The sequence below is a fragment of the Sphaeramia orbicularis genome, chromosome 16, assembly GCF_902148855.1.
Source record: "Sphaeramia orbicularis chromosome 16, fSphaOr1.1, whole genome shotgun sequence".
In the NCBI taxonomy this organism is placed as follows: Eukaryota; Metazoa; Chordata; class Actinopteri; order Kurtiformes; family Apogonidae; genus Sphaeramia; species Sphaeramia orbicularis.
The window spans coordinates 60,474,187-60,494,271 of record NC_043972.1 but is presented as its reverse complement, the minus strand read 5'-3'; the positions used below and the strand labels follow the sequence as shown (position 1 = coordinate 60,494,271).

At 40.7% G+C, this 20,085-nt stretch overlaps 1 protein-coding gene across 1 annotated transcript in view; it reads left to right on the top strand.

Moving 5' to 3' along the window:
• otud7b (OTU deubiquitinase 7B) overlaps positions 1-20,085 on the top strand; it is a 63,667-nt gene that overhangs the window by 22,677 nt on the left and 20,905 nt on the right. The window contains exon 2 of the mRNA XM_030158669.1: positions 18,495-18,707. Within this exon, the coding sequence (XP_030014529.1) occupies positions 18,623-18,707 (85 nt within the window). The 5' untranslated portion in view covers positions 18,495-18,622. The remainder of the gene's footprint in view (positions 1-18,494; positions 18,708-20,085) is intronic.

The following is a 20,085-nucleotide window of genomic DNA, read 5'->3' as shown; positions in this document are numbered from 1 at the left end:
GAACCCAAATAAGGGCATTTCCTTTCTATTAGGACCCAATCGTGAATTTCCAAAGGGGATTTAATACTAACGATGAAACCTCATTGGCTACTGCTGGTTTCTGCTAACGTGATTCGCTGAGACGCATCACATGGTGTGCTCTGACACTTCCGCTTTTAGCTTACCGTGGGACCTCTGAAAATGCCCCCAACACAGCAACTTTCAAGGAAAAGAAAGCAGCTATTGCACCTTCCAAGATGTGAAAAGGGAAATCAATCTATTGGATAAGCTGAAAAAGCACCAGGAAGCAGGGAAAGTGGGAGGAGTTTAATGACTGTGGACGCAGCAGTGGCTGATTATGCATGTGTACGTCTGAGGGAACGGAGACGTGATCTATGGAGCTGCATCAGGTCCTCCTCCTCCACCCCCACCCACCCCCCCCTCCCTCCAGGCGTTTAGTGTTCAGCCTCCTTCCATGGCTTTAGCTGAGCTGTTGAGGTTATGTAATGACCGGTTGTGGGCTGCCGGCCTCTGTCAGTAATCAGATTACACCACTCCTCAGATAAAGGCAGCTGAAGGACACCAATCTGACCACACCTTTATTTTTCTTCCTCTTCTGGTTTCTTTCAGTGCCAAGGTGTTTACTGTGATTGACATTCACGCTCCCCCCCCGTCTGTGAATATGTCAAACCAACAGTTTTCAAACTCACTCAGAGTCAACTGACAAGGAAATGTTTGCTACTACATTTCTTCACGCATGCTTGTGGTTTTAATGAGACTTAGCTATGCCTGTCACAGACATTTGAATGCACCATTTATGCTAATTTTTAGTGCAAATATTAAATAGAAATAGAATAACTGAACCTGAATAACAAGCATTTAGCTTGGTTTGAAGTTTTTGTATTGAAGAGGGTTCTTTTAAATCAGTGGTTCTCAATCTTTTTCTGTGGGGTCCCCCTTTTGGAGGACAAAAAATCTCTAGGCCCCCCTCAACCCCAACAACATTGTAAAAGTGGCGCAATTATAACTTTTATTGAAAGAAAACATCGGTATTGTAGCAATACTTTTTGCTTTTCCCTGAATAATTTGTTGTTGAAATTAAAAATAACTTAGATTTTAACTTGAACAATACAAATAAACTCAACAAGACTGCTCCATGAGACAGTATTTGTCCAAATAAAAATAGTAAATGTGCAATTATCTTACAACTATGAAAATAAAATAACTTTTTTAGAACAACAAACAAATTCTGGTAACAAAGATGAAAATTTTCACAATATCAGTGACTGCAATGAGCCTGTTTACATTGAACACCTCCAAAGATTAAGTGTAATCTGTACAAACTGTGCAAAAGCAGAAACATTGCACATTTTTCTTTTCCAGTCCAGTCCTTGTCCATTCTCCAAACCTAAACTCTTTGTCTAGTCTAGTGACAGATCACCATGCCAGTAGATTTATTTGTTGTACATCCCTAAAATGAGTCCAGGGTGCTCCAACGCTAAAACATTAGTTCCACCTGCTACATGTTCTAACCTGAAAAGAAAAAAAAAAAAAACACGCAGGAGAGATCCCATGCCCCCCCCCCCCCCGGCAAGCCTTCACGACCCCCCTAAGGGACATCATTGTCTATTATTCTGTCATTGATTATAGTTTTTTGAGCTGTTATATAGGTCAAAACGTGTGCAAAATGTGTCATCACAGCCATCACAGAACATCGCACAGATCTGGGTAAAGCTGTGCATTAGGCTGATCTGAGAACAGGTTAACACTGTAGACCAGTCTGAACCATTACCCCAAAGCCTGATGGGTGTTTAACAGCATCAACAGTGGGTCCTGTGTCCTTTTCTTCTGTTGGGGGGGGGGCACACCCTGGTGATGGACCCCAGTCAGAGCTTATCATGTGCACAGACTCCACACACTGGGCCTCATCCTGCCTGTTTACCTCCTGCTCCTTATCTTCATACTGAGTGCAAAGGCGTGTCACATTCTCTGAGATCACAGCCAAGGTTTATGCAATTCAACTAAAATAGAAGGCACACGTTTATAGACTGGACCGTCAGTGGCGTCCTGTCCCTTAAAGGGGAGTGGACCATGTGGGCCGTCCTCAGGGGGTCCACAGGATGGAGGAGTTGACGGTGTGGCTCCTTGTTGTGCCTCTTTCAGGTGTTGGGTGCTCTTCTCATCCTTTCCCGCTGAATTGTTAAGTGTCATGTTGCACACAGTGAATGTAACCCAAGTGTGCCAAACACGAGAGGGCGGGGCTTCCCTATAGGCGACTTACACCGCATGACCCTGTTCAGTTATGGGAACGACTGTACACGCTGTCGCCTCCTTTTACAGGCATGTGGAGAGGCAGGTTTTACAGAAACATCAAACACAAAACTCACACTTTTACCAAGAGCCTTCTAATGCACCAGTGCCAACCAGACCACCTGCGGTTTTAGCCAAGGCTAAGACTAGTTATACCGCGTTTTCGCTACGTCAGTGGTTTCCAGCCTTTTTTGGCTTGTGACCCCATTTTAACGTCACAAATTTCTGGTGACCCCAGACATTCAAAACAGAGACATTGTTTTTGCTAAAATTAATTTGTTTTTGATCATGTAATAGTTTGCTATACTATGTTGCAAATAAATGTTAATTTTAGAGGACATTTAGTCTATATAATGTATATTATTATGGATGGAGGCAGTAAATCCAGGTGTAGATTACTGCACAAAGGGAGACTTTTTTTTTTTCCTTGGTCAGGATATGTACAGTCAGTCCAGCTTGGATTTACAAGGAGGACAATTAATACTGAACAAACAAGAACTGAAACTATGAATTATGAAAGAGTTGCAGCATCTGAAACTGACCACAATGAACATTTGACAGATAAACAGAACCACAGTGCTGCAGTTTCAGCTTCACAGTTTGTCATGTCTTTTATGGATTGTGATTGTCTCTGTCAACTCACTATATATTTTTTATTAGAAAGTTTTTATTCTTATTTATATCAATTACTAGAAATTTCAGGCGACCCCATTTGAATTCCAGGTGACCCCACGTGGGGTCCTGACCCCAAGGTTGAAAAACACTGCACTACATGGAACCGGCTCGACTCAGCTCTGGTACCAGGTCCAATTCCAGACCAGTTTCCATTACAGGATACTACCCACTTTACAGTACCTGGTCGTCATAGCGATGTGGCGTGTTACTTCCATGTCGTCTGCTCAGAGTTGCTGATAAACCTGCTTGTTGTGTGTTGTCTCGTCAAACTCATGCTGAATTTTTACATTGGCCACCAAAGACTGAACCTCCTGGACCGACCATGGTGTAGTTTTACAGGCTGTCATCATGTAGATTAACCTACCGACATATTTACCGTAAACTTCTGCATCTGTTTTTTGTAAAACGGCGGGTCACAGAGACAACTCTGACCAATCAGTGGTCTGCAGTGTTTACACGTCACCTTTTAGTATCTGGTCCCCAGTCCTGGAACCTCGGCGGAGGTGATACCAAAAAACTAGTTCCAGGTACAGATTCCAGGTTCTTTTTCGTAATGGAAACGCAAAAAGGCCGAGTCGAGTCGAGTCGGTACCACGTAGTGGAAACGCAGCATTAGTTTACTTACAGTTTTCATAGTCGTACACGTTGGAGGCCTTTTCCCAATACACACATACATGGAACCCTGATCCTGTTCATCTTTAGCTCCTGTTTCTGCCGACTGTGTAAAATTTGAAGAGCTTTTAGATTCAGTTTAGTCTAAAACAGATGGGGGGGGGGGGGTTCATTGTGTTCTAATAATAAGGTGCTTTTCAGTCAGTATAATTATTTATTCCAAAACTTTTCTGTTCTTTTCTCTCTTTATTCATTTATGTATTTCTTTTCTAACTGACTCAGTTCTTACCCAGGTCAGTGGGGTTCATCCAGGGCCAGTATTTGGCCTCTGTGAGCCAAACTGGATCTAAACCCATTATCTGCTGGTGACTGAGGCTACGTTTAGATGGTAACGATCTGAACCCAGAAAGTGGCTTTGTGTTCTCACTTTTAATTCCATGTTTAGATGTGCGTTTTTGGGGAGGGAGTCTGCATGCAGAGGGACACGCAAAAGTGTGTGAAATTTCCTACTTATCAATGTAGTTTGAACACCAGGTCAGCGGTGCCTGCAGCTGTCCGTCTGTAGTCTGTCTGTCTGTCCGTCTGTAGTCTGTCCGTCTGTTGTCTGTCCGTCTGTAGTCTGTCCGTCTGTTGTCTGTCCGTCTGTTGTCTGTCCGTCTGTACTGAGTAACAGCAGACACAGTGACACATACAGGGAACTGGGAGCTGATGGAGACTGAACTGAATATGAGCTGTGAGGGGCTGTGTCCAGCTGTGAGCCACCGTCTGGGGCAGTTTTGTGTTTTCAACCCTTCAGACAGTGACATGACAGTGGAGGGTTTTTCAGTTTTCCACTCTGGAAGGTGGTTTCACTTTGTTGTGTTTTCAACCCCCAAAAACGCCGCTGGTGTCTAAACGAAAGGCACATCTGATCCAATATGCAGTCGTTTTCCCCTGAGAGCGTTGTGGTGTAAACTGGGCCTGAGGCTTGTCAGGGTCGGGGGTGTCAGCACTGGGGCTCCTGCTCGGACCTGGAGCAGGACAGCTGCTTCCACTGGTCCTCACAGATGAAGGAGTGCTCTTTTCACTCCTCTGAGTCGGAGCGCTTAAAAAAGGCAGAAGTTTTCCACTGTTGATGCGACATGTTAAATAAGTGTACTGACCTGTGCACGCACATGTGTTTGTATCTGCTCCACAGAACAGAGGATTTTAATTGAATTTTGAAGGATACAGTTGTTAAGATCTTATAAGTAATAAGTAAATAATTTTTCAACTCTACATTAAATTACCATTAATTTGGTTGGATATGTTTTCTATTTTTCTGGTTTAGTTTCACTTTTTATGTTTTTGCTTGTTTGTTTGGTTGTATGCATTGTTGTTTTATTTCTTTTTCCTATATTGAAGGCTGGGTAGCTTAATGTGTTCTGTAGGACAGGCATTAATATTAGCATTCTGCTTCTGCCGGGGCCTTTTCAGTCACTAACCTGTTGGTATTGTTTGGAGTGTTGACACTGGTTGTTATTTGATGACTGAATAAAGAATTTCATCATCATTTCATCATCAAATGTCAGTAAGGGCTGTGTGGTACAGCCTGAGCAAAAGTCCATATTGCTTTTTTTTCTTCTATTTCATTTCACCGAACATTTCACCGAATGTTGCATTAGTCCATTTAAACGACTATATAAGACATGACAAAAAATCCCGACCAAACAAAATCAGCAAACAAAACCAAAACAAACCTTGTAGGCCATATCATAGCATCATACAAATATGAGAACCGGCCATATTATCCATGTATTGAACAGATAGAATACATATAAATGTTTATAGAGATATCGTGTACATAAATATCACGTGACCACAATCCCCCCCCCCCCCACACACACACACACACACACACACACACACACACACACACACCTGTACAAGGCAGCCTCTCACAACTACCAGTTTGCGTTCTTTTTGGGGGGTAATACAGTTGTAGTGGAAACACTTGATTATCTATGTTCACAGGTTTGAACTTATATTAGATCTTTCTGTAAAACCCAATAATTTCAGTGTGTATTTTAGCTTCTGTCTGTAAAACTTGTTTTAGCTTTTGTGTAAACTTTTTGATTTTAAACTTTATTTTGTCACATTTGAGGATGTTCAGTCTTGTTTTTTGCTTCTTTGTAGAATTTGCAGGCATTCTAACTTGTTTTCTCCTTATGTTTGTAAAATTCAGGGAGTTATTAACCTTGATTTTGTGTAGAACTGGTTTTCATTTTGTAGCTCATCTGTAAAATTTGATGAGCTTGTATCTTTGAGCTTTATCCTATAAACACTACAAATTCTCCAGTGTGGTTTTCACTTCTCTGCAGAATCTGAGAAGGTTTTCTGCTTGTTTTTAGCTTTGCTGTAAAACCATGAGGCTTTAGCCCCTGAAATCTGTACAATTAGCAGACTTTTTGTCTTGTTTTTTGTGTTCAGTCTCCACTGTGCCAGTTGTATGTGCAGGGTTTGGTTTGGTGTGTTGTTCTAGGTAGCCTGTCACAGCGCTTTAACATTCTACATCGATATAGTTCTCTGTGTTCTCCGGTTTTAGGTTGTGCTATATATAGTGACCTAACATGAGTATCCTACACAGTGCAGCATGACAAAGCATTTAGAGCGCTATCAGATGTACAGGCTGAAGCTGAAGGCCTGCTGTTTCTGCTTTACTCTGTGGGTTTGGCATTTTATTCCCTTTGACTCTTATCTTTGTCGGCAGAAAGCAGCAAGATCTGTATTAATCATGATCTCACACTGTTAAATCTGAACAGGACTTTATAGCAAGTAAGAAGCTGCACCTGTACAACCCTTGCACACTGCACTTAATTTGCACACCGTATTTTAAAATTTTAGTCTTTATCTTTTTTATCCCACTGTTATTTGTTTATTTATTTATTTATTTATTTATACATATACTGTTATCTTTGCTGTATTTTTATTTTGTGGTGCAGAGTGGCCCCACCACAATTTCGTTGTAACTTCTGTGCAGTGACAATAAAGGCTACACTGTAGGGCTGCTCGATTATAGGAAAAAAAAAAAAATCACGATTATTTTAGCAATAATTGAAATCACGATTATTAAAAACGATTATTTGTTAACCTTAAAGTTGTTTATTTTTTTCTTGCAAAACAATGTAAAATATACTCTTTAAACATAAATAAAGCTTTTAACCACTAAAACAAAGTATGTTCACTTTTGTACGAAACAAAAAAAATCTTTGAATGCAAATAAGTGTACTGTAAATTCAAGTATGTTTCCTTTTGTAAATAAATAGTGCACTGTAATTAAACTGCTATAGACTTGCCATAGAACTGTAGCAATAAAAAAAAAAAAACATGTAAAGTGCAAATTATAAATTTAAGTATGTTCAATGTAGTTTGAAACATAGTAAATTCAGTGGCGTGCCGTGAGGTTTCAGTTCAGGCCTTCTGTATACATCAGCCATCTAGAAAAAGCACGTTAGGGTTATACGGGTTAGGGTTAGGTTAATACGGGAGTTACAGCATGAAGAGATTCGGAGACTGAAGATTGCATTGCGGGCGAAGTTGTAAACGGAGTTGTTTTTATGTGTTTTAGTTTTTCATAAGATTATGATAAAGGTGGCGGTGGTTAAACTTTAGATGGTTACAAAGGTTTGTTGTGTTAGCGGTCGGTGCGGACACAACTACGAAACACTTTTTGCATGTGATGTGTTTTTGCTCTTCATCTTCTTCATCAAACCCAAAGTGATTCCATACAATTGAATTTGACTTGCCTTTTTTGTTTACCAAGCACTTCTGCTGTGATTCTCTTGCCGTTTTTCCAGACCGCTAGGTACAACTCTCCTCTTGGGGTGGACCTGCCGGCTAGCTGGCAGCTGTAGCTTAGAGGGGGGCGGGGCAGAGCAGCTCATGGGAACTTGTGTGCGTGTGAATTAAAACAACTCAAAATTAATAATCGTTTTTTCTCGATTACATAATTTTTGTAATCGTTGCGTGTAATAATCGAAATCATAATTGAATTTCAATTAATTGCACAGCCCTACTACACTGTAAAAAAAAAAAATCTATAATTTAACAAAATTTCCACTGTTTATTTTACAGATTTTTCCTGTATTTTTAAGATACAGGAAAATGTCAATGAAATTCCAAAAACAGACTGTGATTTTACATGTCAAATGTAAAATAACATGAAATAACTGTAACTGTGAATAACCATAAAATTTAAATTTTTTAAAAGAATTTTTTTCTTTTTTCACAGAAAAATACAGTTAAAATACATTTGCAAATGTATCGTAATTTCACAAATATTTCTTTTCTATATATGAAATTAAACTCATAATTTAAAGTTTAATACTGTAAAAAAAAAAAAAAAAAAACGAGATAAAATTATTGACAATTAACCATAAAAGAAGTATTTGTTCTGTAAGTTAACAAACTTGTTTATTAATTGACAGATATCTTGTGCAATAATAAATGTATTTTTGTGAATGTATAAGTACTGATAATCTGTCCAAATACAGTTTTATCAGTGGATTGTACAACTTAGTCTCATTGAAAATTATTTATATATAGGTAATTTGATTGTTTTAATACATGTAAATATTCTTTATTAAACATTAAAAAGTCAAAGAAATATGCAAAATCTCATGTAAAGTATGGAAAATTACTGTATTTTTATGAGATGGTTATTTTCCGTTATTTAACAATATTTTTTCGGCACCCCTGTTGCCGGTGTGAGATTGTAAATGGACCCCCATAGAATATGGACCCCCCCTATGGAAAATGGACCCCCCTCCAAATTTAGGGAATGGTTAATTCTTTTTATTATTTTTGAAATATATATATATACACATATAATGGAAACAAAACAACATTTAAAAAAAAACATTTATTGAGGTATATAACAAGTATTATACAAAGTTAAAAATGTAACAATATCACAGATATCACACTGAAGGGCAAATTACACTGTTATGACAGGCTCAAAATGTTCAAACATGTTCTTCACAAACATGGCTTTTGGTGAAGCCTCACAAGGTGAAGGAAGGCCAGAAAGTGGCGCATAGCACTGCCACCTGTGTTCCTCCCCAAATGGTGAGTAGGTCCAGATGGGTGTGGCGAGTAAGCTGGCCACAGCAAGTATTTCTACTTCTGTGGCATACTCTCCAGTCTGGGCCATGTTGCTGACATCTGCGTAGTCATCGAAGTAGGCCTTCTGCTTCTGCTGGGTGCTGTTGATGTTGTCTGTAGCTTCTTGGTGAAGGTCAAAGAGCTTGAAGGCAGAGGCTGTCCTGCCTTCAAGTTGGGCTTCCTCTCCTCCTGGCTGGCTGGGATCTCCAACTGGAAACTCCTCCTCGATGAGAAGAGTCGGCTGCCGACCAAAGGCCAACTCGAAGGGGGTCTTCTTTGTTGACTTGTGCTGGCTGGTCCGGTATGCCAGTAGGATGGGGTCGATGTACTCATCCCAGTCGTCCTGCTGCTCACTGACGTACTTTACAACTGCATTGCAAAGTGTCTGGTTGAATCGCTCAGTTTGGCCGTTCGACTGTGGGTGGTAGGCAGTCGTCTTGCGGTGGTCGATCTTGAGACGTCTGCAGAGCTCTTCGTTGACCCGGTTGCAGAACTCGCGGCCCTGGTCTGTGATGAGGACTTTGAAGTTGGAGTAGCGGCAGACCAACTTCATCAAGACCTTCGCGATGGTGCCAGCCTCCTTGTTGGGTATGGCCTCCGCTTCAGGCCACTTGGTGAGGTAGTCGGTCATCACAGCGATATACCGGTTACCGCTGGCCGATGGGGTGAGTGGCCCAACCAGGTCCATCCCAAACTGAGTGAAACTGGTGTCTGGAGGAGCGATGGGGTGTAGAACTGCAGGGACCTTGCGAAGATGGTTGCTGCGCTGACATTCATCACAGGGAGCTGTATGAATAAAGAAGAATTGCTATAATACACAACAACAACTACATATTTAACAAGGGGGTCCATATCCCATGCCATAGAAAATGGACCCATCTGCAATTACTACATAAGTTGATATATTTATCAAGGGGGTCCATATTCTATGCCATAGAAAATGGACCCGGGGACTTTAAAACATTATAAAACACCAGGGGGTACATATCCCATGCCATAGAAAAGGGACCCATCTGCAATTACTACATAAGTTGACATATTTAACAAGGGGGTCCATATTCTATGCCATAGAAAATGGACTTTAAAACATTATAAAATATATTTAAGATCCATAAATAAGTATAAAACTCTTACCAATGAAGTTTGCGATGTCGTTGTACTGAGGGCCAGGCCAGAAGTAGCGGCTCATGATGAGGGAAGTGGTCTTGTTGACACCCTGGTGACCTGCTGTAGGGGCAACATGACATGCCTGAAGGATGGCCTCCTTCTCCGTAACCCTGATGACACGAAGGTGCTTCTGGGTCTTGGGGTGGGGGTGGGGGGTGCCCCACCACCACCACAAACAAAAAAAAAAGCTGGGCCCTGTAGTGAAGCCTTGCAGCATGAGCGTACCTCCCCGTACAGCCTGACCTCCCATTGTGGCGTCACTGTGGCGGCGACGGTAGTTTGATACATGTTCTTGTACTCTCTCTTCCCTCAGACAGATCACACAATAACAGAACACAATAAAGAAATTTTGTTTGCAAAATGTTGTTTTGTTTCTATTTTATGTGTTTATAATTCAAAACTTAAAAAAAAATAATTCATTCCCTAAATTTGGAGGGGGGTCCATTTTCCATAGGGGGGGTCCATATTCCGCTGCAGAATCAGGACCCCCGGGTCCATATTCCAGGGGGTCAATATTCCATACTACACCGGAATATTACCAGGTTTTTTTATGTTTTTTTTTTCTATTCTATTCTATTCTATTCTGTATCGCTGTATATGGGTGACAGACACACCCAGGTTTACTGTGTATAGTTACAGAGGAACAAGTGGGGCCAGGCACAACAAACCTCGCCCCTCACACACATTTCGTCCATTAGAAGTACATGGGAACATTTGAAAAAAATCATTTAAAAAAAATTAGAATTTTGATTAGGTACAATGAACGATATTGGAAAAAAACTGACTTTGCGATTTTTTTTTTTAACCCTGTGATATACATTGCAATATGAAAAACTCCCCAGGAGGATATAATGTGTGTGTGGTTAGGGCTGTGTATCGGCAAGAATCTGGTGATATGATATAAATCACAATATTGGGATCACGATGTGATATATCCCGATAGATCATGATACTGTTAAAAAAGCAATTTTTTGTTTGTTTGTTTCTTTTTTTTTTTTTTTTTTTAAAGATTATTTCCTGGAAGAATTGAATTACACCAGAAATCTCCACAAATACTAAACACATTTTTATTTGATCCCAACAGGATCTAATGCTATATCACAAAATGTTCCTGTGTTAAAACTTAAATCATATTTTACAGACATTACAGTTTAAGATCCTGGTCAAATGTTCATATTCTTAGTTCAAAACTAACATCAGAACATTATTTTTGTGCGATCCCATCAAAGGAACTACCATCTGCCTCTCACAGTAAAGAGTGCTTTTAGGATGCTTCAAATAACCATTATTTAATAAAACAGTGTTCAATAATAATAAATAAAATATAAACAAAAAAGGAAAACAAAAATGAACCTCCACAATATCTGCATTTGAATCAATACCTAACAATATCAGTATAGTACTTTTTAATATCGATACAGTATTGTGAAATGAAATATCGCGATATATTGGAGAAAAAATATTTTCTTACACCCCTATGTGTGGTGTTGACGTAAATAGTCAAACTCATTAGTTGTGTGGACAGGTGTCTGACACTGTGGACGCAGAACACATTTCAGTTTCATCCGTCTGTAGCTGAAATAATTCCACAGAACTGACGGTGCTTTTCTTTTTGGTACCAAGTCTTCGTTTACAGCGATTTTCTCTGGTTCGTTGCTCATTTTCAATATTTTTACCAGTGACTCACTCCATGTGCAGGGGGTGTGGCCTACTTCAGCAAACTGATTGAGAAGTACTGTGATTGGTGGATGGCGGTGTGTGTTAGGTCCCCAGGATGAACTTATGCCGCGTTTCCACTGTATGGAACCAGCTCAACTCGGCTCGGCTCGGCTCGACTCGGTATTCCTGGAGACCGTTTCCATTACAGGATACTACTGACTATACAGTACCTGGACGTCATAGCGATGTGGCACATTACTTCCGTGTCGTCTGCTCAGAGAGTTGCTGAAAACTTGCTTGTTGCGTGTTGTCTCATCTGAATTTTTACGTCGGCCGGCAAGGACTGACCGACCATGGTGTAGTTTTAGGCTGTTATGTGGATTAATGTACCGCTATATTTACTGTCAACTTCCGCATCTGTTTTTTGTAAAACAGCGGGTCACAGAGAAAACTGTCTGACCAATCAGTGGTCTGCAGTATTATACGTCACGGTTTAGTATCGCTTGGAACCTCGGCGGAGGTGATGCCAAAAAAATAGTACCAGGTACCAGATTCCAGGTCCTTTTTCGTAATGGAAACGCAAAAAGGCAGAGTCGAGTCGAGTCGAGCCGATACCACACAGTGGAAACACGGCATTGGATGACAACATGTTGAGTTGATTTACCTTCTACATTACAGGACCTGGGATGAGACTATTGTGCACACGTGCATTGTGATGACGATGCTCAAACGATATATTGTGTAACTGTAACTTTGACCTACTATTCCCAAAATGTAATGACATCTATTCTGGGTCACTGACAATCTATAAACCCAGTTAGGTATGAATTCAACCAATAGTTTTACTGCTAAAGTGTAAACAAACAAACCAACAAACTGAACCAAAAACAGTGCCCCTTGCCTCACCATGGGGGTGTGTGTGTGGGGTGGGGGGGTGGGGTGTGTGTGTTAATAAACTGAATCCTATATTATAAAAGGGAAGTGGGAATCTTTGTGTGTGTGTGTGTGTGTGTGAGTGTGTGCGCGTGCGTGCATGTGTGTGTATCTGCTCAGTTCTGATAAATGTAGATGTTCTCATCTGTCCACTTTGGTTCCTACAGTAGATGAATAGTTCCCTCTCCACATTAAATATCTCGTCCAGTTGATCGGTCCAGTATTTTGGCAGATATTAGTCATTTTGGATGCAATAACCTTACAGTCATGTAGCTCCATTTGACCAGAAGCTCAGTACCACGCTGCATGATGGGAAATGAAGTTGAAAACAGGAACGACACATTTACTAACTTTGGTCCTTAGATATCTGTATAAATATGACCTGTGGTTCCCCTCAGGTCAGTGCTGCAGTTTGTCATATTTATTGATTTATGGTCAATGAACAGACTAGTGAAAACAGTAAGATGATAGGACCGGATTTTGAATACAGTACCCTCTAGAGCTGCATGATTATGGCCAAAATGATAATCACAATTATTTTGATGAATATTATAATTACAATTATTCATCATATTATAGAAAACATTTGTATTTTTATTGCACTTCTTTTAAACAAACAATATGTGAACAATTTTCAGTGCAAAATGAAAGTTTAAATAAGAATAAATGATAAATAATGAAAATAAAATTTACCCAAGAAAATTTACCAATAAAAATGCTGTTATTATTATTATTATTATTATTATTATTATTTTATTTTATTTATTTATTTATTTTTTTATATGCTGTAATTATGCTTGGTAATAATTGTTTGAGGGGATCACATATTTGTTGTTGAGTGTTTTGACCATTTTTCTGAAGCCCTCATTGTTCACTGTGTTTATTGGACACGTCTCTGGCCAAATAAAACGATGTTGCATCTGTTACTTCTGCGGGTCTTTGGAGGTAGATGAAGTAGATGTTGCCTGCTGTTGCTGGTGCAGGGTTGCTGGTTGTCTGCGTTGCTGCTGGACACAGACGGGGATTTTGTGGAGCAACATTAGCTTTGGCCTTCACACATTACTGGTGTTTGTGATGTTTTTTTTTCTGATGGTTGGACACATTCGTTGTTACCCTGCGGGGCAGACACAGCTTTGCTGCGCTCTGTACATTTGACTTCTTCTTATTTACCGTCACTTGCTCTGAATCTGAGACAGTGGGTGTGGATCCTTTTGGAGGCTCATTTCATTTCATTTATTAAGAATTAACAACTGAATCATCAGTTGCTATTCTTGATCATATAAAGTTGATGGTATAATCAGGTGATTAAAGTAGTGTTGACTTGTCTGTTATTCCATTGCTGTTGGATACTGCTCAGTACTTCCCTTCGGTGTGTCCCCTCTGTCAGCTGAACAGAAAGTGTCCAGTGCTGTCCAAACTCGCGTCCTTGTGTCCTGCTGGTGTCTGTGAACCAGACCTTTCTGCCCCCTCCTGAGGGCTGGACGTGGTGGGCTGTGGTGACCTCTGTGACCGACCGCCCACCCCCACCCCCTGGCAGTCCCTCAGACCCAGCCTGTTGTCCTGGGCCTCGGCTCCGCCCCCACGTGTTGTAAGCAGCTCCTGTTACGTAAGCGCCGCTGCCAGACAAAGCTCAGGCGTCGCAGACACAGGCCGGCCCACAGTCGGCCCACGCTGGCAGCAGTGCTTCATGGTGGACGCTAATCCACCCGGGCCGCGCTGGGCAGCCTCTGTGTGGGTTTTTACAAACTCAAATGAACGAAGCTAAAACTCAAACAAGAATGTCAGAAGAGTTCAGAACACATGTGACCATCAGGCGTTTCCTCAGGTCTGTGGATGGCTTCAGTGCTCTGACAGCTTTTTCCTTCTGGTTATTGGACGAACAGATCGTGTGATTCCAGTTTCACATGTTTCTAGAGTGAAAATAAAGACAGAGGTTGGTTTAATTAAAATCACTGTGTTCGATGTCAGACACTTTTAGTTAAATGACTATAGAATTTACCACTTCATTAAATGGTCTGGAAGAAGACTGAGGATCTTTACTTGACAGTTGTTGATTCCAGATTTAGGAACAGAGCTCTAATATTTCAGCCTATGGTGCCTTTGGTTTCCTCATTTTCCTGACTGTAAAATCTGCTGAATTTTGAAGCTGCTTGCTGAGGTATGCTTGAACTCTTTCTGAGTCAATCAGGTTCATCACACAGTGATAAAACCTCCTGTAGAAAACTAATGTCTGCTAAAGCCTGTTAAATGTTGGTCTGTCTTGGTGTCAAAAATCACAGTTTTCTGTGTATTTGGTCAAATTCTTCAAAGGTGTACAAAAAATCTTAAAAAAAAAAAAAAATCTTAAAATCCAAGACAAAAACAGTTTTATAATTACTATTGTTTTTTAAGAAGTTAAAAAGTAAATGAATTTAAAAATGTATATGATTTCATTAAACACATAAGTCTTCTGTCCTGTGCGCCATAATATTGATATTTTTCTCAAAGTGTATTTTTCTAATTTCCTCCTATTTTCCTCCATTTATTAACACAATCTTTCCACATGACCTTCATTTTACTCTATATCATAATTACAACCTGCTGTAAAAACTTGTTTGTGAAGTTGCACCAAAGTTACATCAGAAACATCCCATAAGTGTTGTTTTGGTTCATTGAAGTGTGTTCTTTATGACCTCCGCCAGGAGGTATTGTGATCACTTTGCTTTGTGTCTGTGCGTGCGTGTTTGTTTGTTTTGTTTTTTTTTTGTTAGCAAGAAAACTCAAAAAGTTATGGATGGATTTTCATGAAGTTTTCAGGAAATGTTGATACTGGCACAAGGAAGAAATGATTAAATTTTGGTGGTGATGCGGGGGGGGGGCAGATCTCTCTTGGTGGAGGTCTGTGCTCTCTGAGTGCTCTTCTTGTATTATCACTGTCTCCAACAGTGTCTGTTAGGGCTGGAATAGTACACCACAATTTGGGTTTAGTTTGTTTTTGGTACTGGGGTTTTTGGTCAGAGCAGGGGGTTTGGCGGTCCATCCATGTCAGAATGGGGGGAGGGGGGTAGCGGTCCGTGACTGTGTGAGTGCGTGTGTGGGGGGTGTTAGCCTGATTATCTGAGCAGAAGTCAAAGTGAAACTGACGCACTTTATTGTTCCTCTGACTCTCCGGGCAGCGCGCACACACACACACACACACACACACACACACACACACACACACAAGAGCAGAGAGCGACAGAATCTCTGCAGCAAAAAAGTTAGTAAATCTAAAAGTTAATAATTCTGCTGAATGTATGTAGAGGAACCCTGCACATGGTTCTTCTTGGGTCCACCTGCTCCCCCAGTGTTTGTGTTCTTCACATAGGTACATGTATTTGCTTGGCAGTGGTGAATGTGTGGTGCTGACTTGAGAAGCAGTTCTGTGATTGGATCAGAAGGTGGTGTACAGCAGAGATGGAGCACATCTGCACAGATCAGGCCTCTGGTGGAACACCATGTGACCGTCCATCATCGGCTCCACAGTGGGCTCAAAGGAACCCAGACTGACAACAGCCCTTTGTTGGTGTGGATGTCGGTACATTGTGTCCACGGGCCGCTGCATGTATCTGCCTCTTCAGAGCCGTAACACAAGCATCTGAAGCCACTGATTGGACAGCAGGGATTGTCCGACCAATCAAACCATTCCATTCTGTTTATGAGGTGGAAGGAAATAAACAAAGCACTTTACACAGGCCTGAGGGTAATGTTCTAGAGAAGTGGATGGTAGGGGTTAGGGTCATGGTTAGGGTCAGGGTCATGGTTAGTAGGGGTGTGTATTGACAAGAATCTGGCAATACGATACAAATCACAGTACTAGGATCACAATACGATATATCACGATACTGTCAAAAAAGCGATTTTTTGTTTGTTTCTTTTTTTTTTTAATGATTATTTCCTTGAAGAGTTGAATTACACCAGAAAAATGCACAAATACTAAACACATTTTGATTAGATCACAACAGGATCACATGCTATATCACAAAATGTTCCTGTGTTAAAACTTATATTAAGTTTTACAGACATTACAGTTTAAGATCTTGTTCAAATGTTCATATTCTATTAGTTCATATCTAACATCAGAACAGTATTTTTGTGCAATCCCAACAAAGGAACTTATTTAATAAAAGAGTGTTAAACAATAATAAATAAAATATAAACAAAAACAGAAAAAACAAAAAAAACAAAAATGAACCTCCATAATATCTGCATTTGAATAAATACCTAAAAATATTGATTCAGTACTTTTAATATCGATACAGTATTGTGAAATGAAATATCGCGATATATTGCAGAACTGATATTTTCTTACACCCCTAATGGTCAGGGTTAGGGTCAGGGTCATGGTTAGGGTTAGGGTCAGGGTCAGTCCACAGTGTTGAATCCTGCAGTCGTGGACTTAAACAGCCCTTTCTGTCTGTTGGTCTTCTGCTCTTTTCCTCTGCTCTTTCCGTTTGTGTACGTATATATGATACGGTATCATCTTCTCTGGTACCTATAGCAACACGCTTACGCAGACGCAGCCTCTGGAGGGTTCTGATGCAGCGCCGGCGCCGCTCTGAACTAATCCCAGCATGCATCTGTGTCTGAACAGCTCTGATGTAAAAGGGCATCTGGCCTCAGTGTCCATCTGACCTGAGGAGGCTGAAAACCACCTTCCTCTCCACGCTCCAGATCCTCCTCTGGATGAGACCGTCTGGAGGTCTTTGTGCCCCCCCATGCCTCTGTCTTTTAGTAACAATGGAGAAAGAAGCCGAGGGAGGTAGAGAGAGAGCGATGTGAGGTGTAGAGGAGTAAAGTGGTGAGTCATCAGCGGAACAGATGAGTCAGGAACCAACCACAGACCAGACCAGTCTGGACTGGATCACTGTAGGACCTGAACTGGAACTAAAGGACTGGACTTGTCATTGGACACAAATGCACAGCATCATTTATATCACATTCACTGCCCACCCAGAAAACCTACGCCATATTTGACTCCACCCCCTTTGGTTCCGATTCCAGGAGACGTTCTCTGTCTCATGTGTTTGTCCACATAATGATTCTGTCGTGTCTCAATCAGGTTCATAATATTAGTTCCATCTATAGTTTCATTAACGTTTGATTATTGATGATGTAGAATCAGACCGCTGCATCAGGTCTGTACCACATCCCAGATCAGAGTCTGGACTTTATGGAGGTCTGATCCATGTGGAGATGAGGTCTGACTGTCCCTGAACCAGTCTGTCACAAGAATGATGATCTGGACCAGTCCTGTTATTGTCCAGCCTGTCTGAGGTTAAAGACCCCTCTATGAAGGGTCACATGATCGAAGCCAAAACATTAGGTTTTCACTAGTGAGAAGCTGAAACCCCAAAGTATTTGGCCATTTATAGTGAGAAATGTTTAACTGATCATCTAAATATTTGAGGTTTGTGTGTGGTCGTCGTTTATCAGAACAGGCGTGACCAGCAGTGTTGGGGGCGGAGCTTACTGTAAATGTCAGAGAAATGCCTGACTGTCCAACAGTCCAATGGGAACCTGTTGATAATAAGTCATGTGGTCCAATAGAGAACAGGCTTTAGATCCACCTTACCCACAATTCCTTTGGGTTGGGTCTGTCCACTGTCTGTTTGTCCTCTGTCCATTTGTCCTCTGTCCATCTGTCCTCCTTTCCATCTGTTCATCTGTCCGTTTGTCCTCTGTCCATCTGTCCTCTGTCTGTCTTCTCTCTGTTTGTCGTTTGGTCCTCTGTCGTGTCTTTTTGGTGTCCAGCTGAAGGTCCTGTCATTCAAAGGCCTCATATTTGTTTCATACTCATGCTTTTATCACATTTTAAAACTTGTGTCTTAAAAACACTGATGAAAAGAGAAAAAAACGGTTTGTTCTCATCAAGAAACTGCTCCTTTAACTTGGATCATACTTAGAATGTGAAGTCAGTTTTCTAACGTTTGTCTAAAACCTGAAGTACAGGTCGTTCTTCAGCCCAGTCTATTTTAAACCAGTGCTCATTGATCTGATTGATCTCCTTCTGTTTTCAGGTGTGGTTGTCGGTGTAAACGGAGCTCCAGGACCCCCCCCCTCCCCTCCCTCACCGTCCCTCTTCACTGGGTTTGTTATTTATTTCTTCACCCTGACGATACCCGCCAACTTGTGAATTCATGATCACATGACCGTGGATATGGACGCGGTCCTGTCCGACTTTGTCCGTTCCACTGGAGCTGAACCAGGATTGGCCAGAGACCTGCTGGAGGGTGAGTGAGTCTACAGACCCAGGCCTCAAACCCACCTGGGACATCGGAACATGACAACACAAACAGCACTGCAGTGTTAGGGCTGTTAGAAAATATCGATTCTGCAATATAACGCGATATTTCATTTCACAATACTGTATCGATATTAAAAAGTACTGTGTCAATATTTTTAGGTATTTATTCAAATGCAGATATGGTGGAGGTTCATTTTTGTTTTTTGTTTTTCTTTATTGTTTCTATCTTATTTATTATTATTTAACACCGTTTTATTAAGTAATGGTTATTTGAAGCATCCTAAAAGCACTTGTTACCGTCTCAGAGGCAGATGGTAGTTCCTTTGTTGGGACTGAACAAAAATAAAGTTATGATGTTAGTTATGAACTAATAGAAAATTAACCTTTGAGCAGGATCTTAAACTGTAATCCTACTATAATACTATAATGTCCTGTGTCCATCCGGCATCCGATCGATGTGCGGTGTCCCATCGATGTTGCAGCACAGGAGGGCGTTTGTACGGGTTTTCCTCAGCCTTCACACGCCCGATCGCCACCAAACTCGCCAAATGACTAGAAACATTACCTGACTATCTACTAGGCACAATTTTATGTCCGTATTGAAATGTTGTGAGGTATTCTGGGAGATTTTAGCCTCTCATGCTATCGTACAATGGCACCATGGGTACAATGCCGCTAGTGTCTGTAAAAACATAATTTAATAATATTAAGTTTTAACACAGGAACATTTTGTGATATAGCATTTGATCCTGTTCTGATCAAATAAAAATGTGTTTAATATTTGTGCAGATTTATGGTGTAATTCAGTTCCTCCAGGAAATAATCTTTTTTTTTTTTTTTTTTTTAAAGAAACAAACAAAAAATTGCCTTTTTAACAGTATCATGATATATCGTCATATATCGTATCATGATCCTAGTATTGTGATTTGTATCGTATCACCAGATTCTTGCCAATACACAGCCCTAACCACACAGATATTTTATCCTCCTGAGGAGTTTTTTTATATCGCAATATATATCGCAGGGTTAAAAAAAATCGGAATGTCCGTTTTTTCCAATACCATGCAGCCCTAATCAAAGTTCTAATTTTTGTATCGTATTGCCAGATTCTTGCCAATACACAGCCCTACACAGCGTCAAGTAAAAGCAGCAGAACTGAAGGTGTCGTCAGCGTCATCCTGCTCCAGGATCTGCACATCAGGAAACAAAGCAAACATGCGTCTGTAAATCAGACTGAATTTCATGTATTATTTCATTTTACCTTTAAATGTTTTATTAATTCATGGTTCAGGGGGTAGAGCAGGTCACCCAGTAACTCAAGGGTTGGCGGTTCCAATTCTGCTCTGTCCTAGTCATGTGCTGTT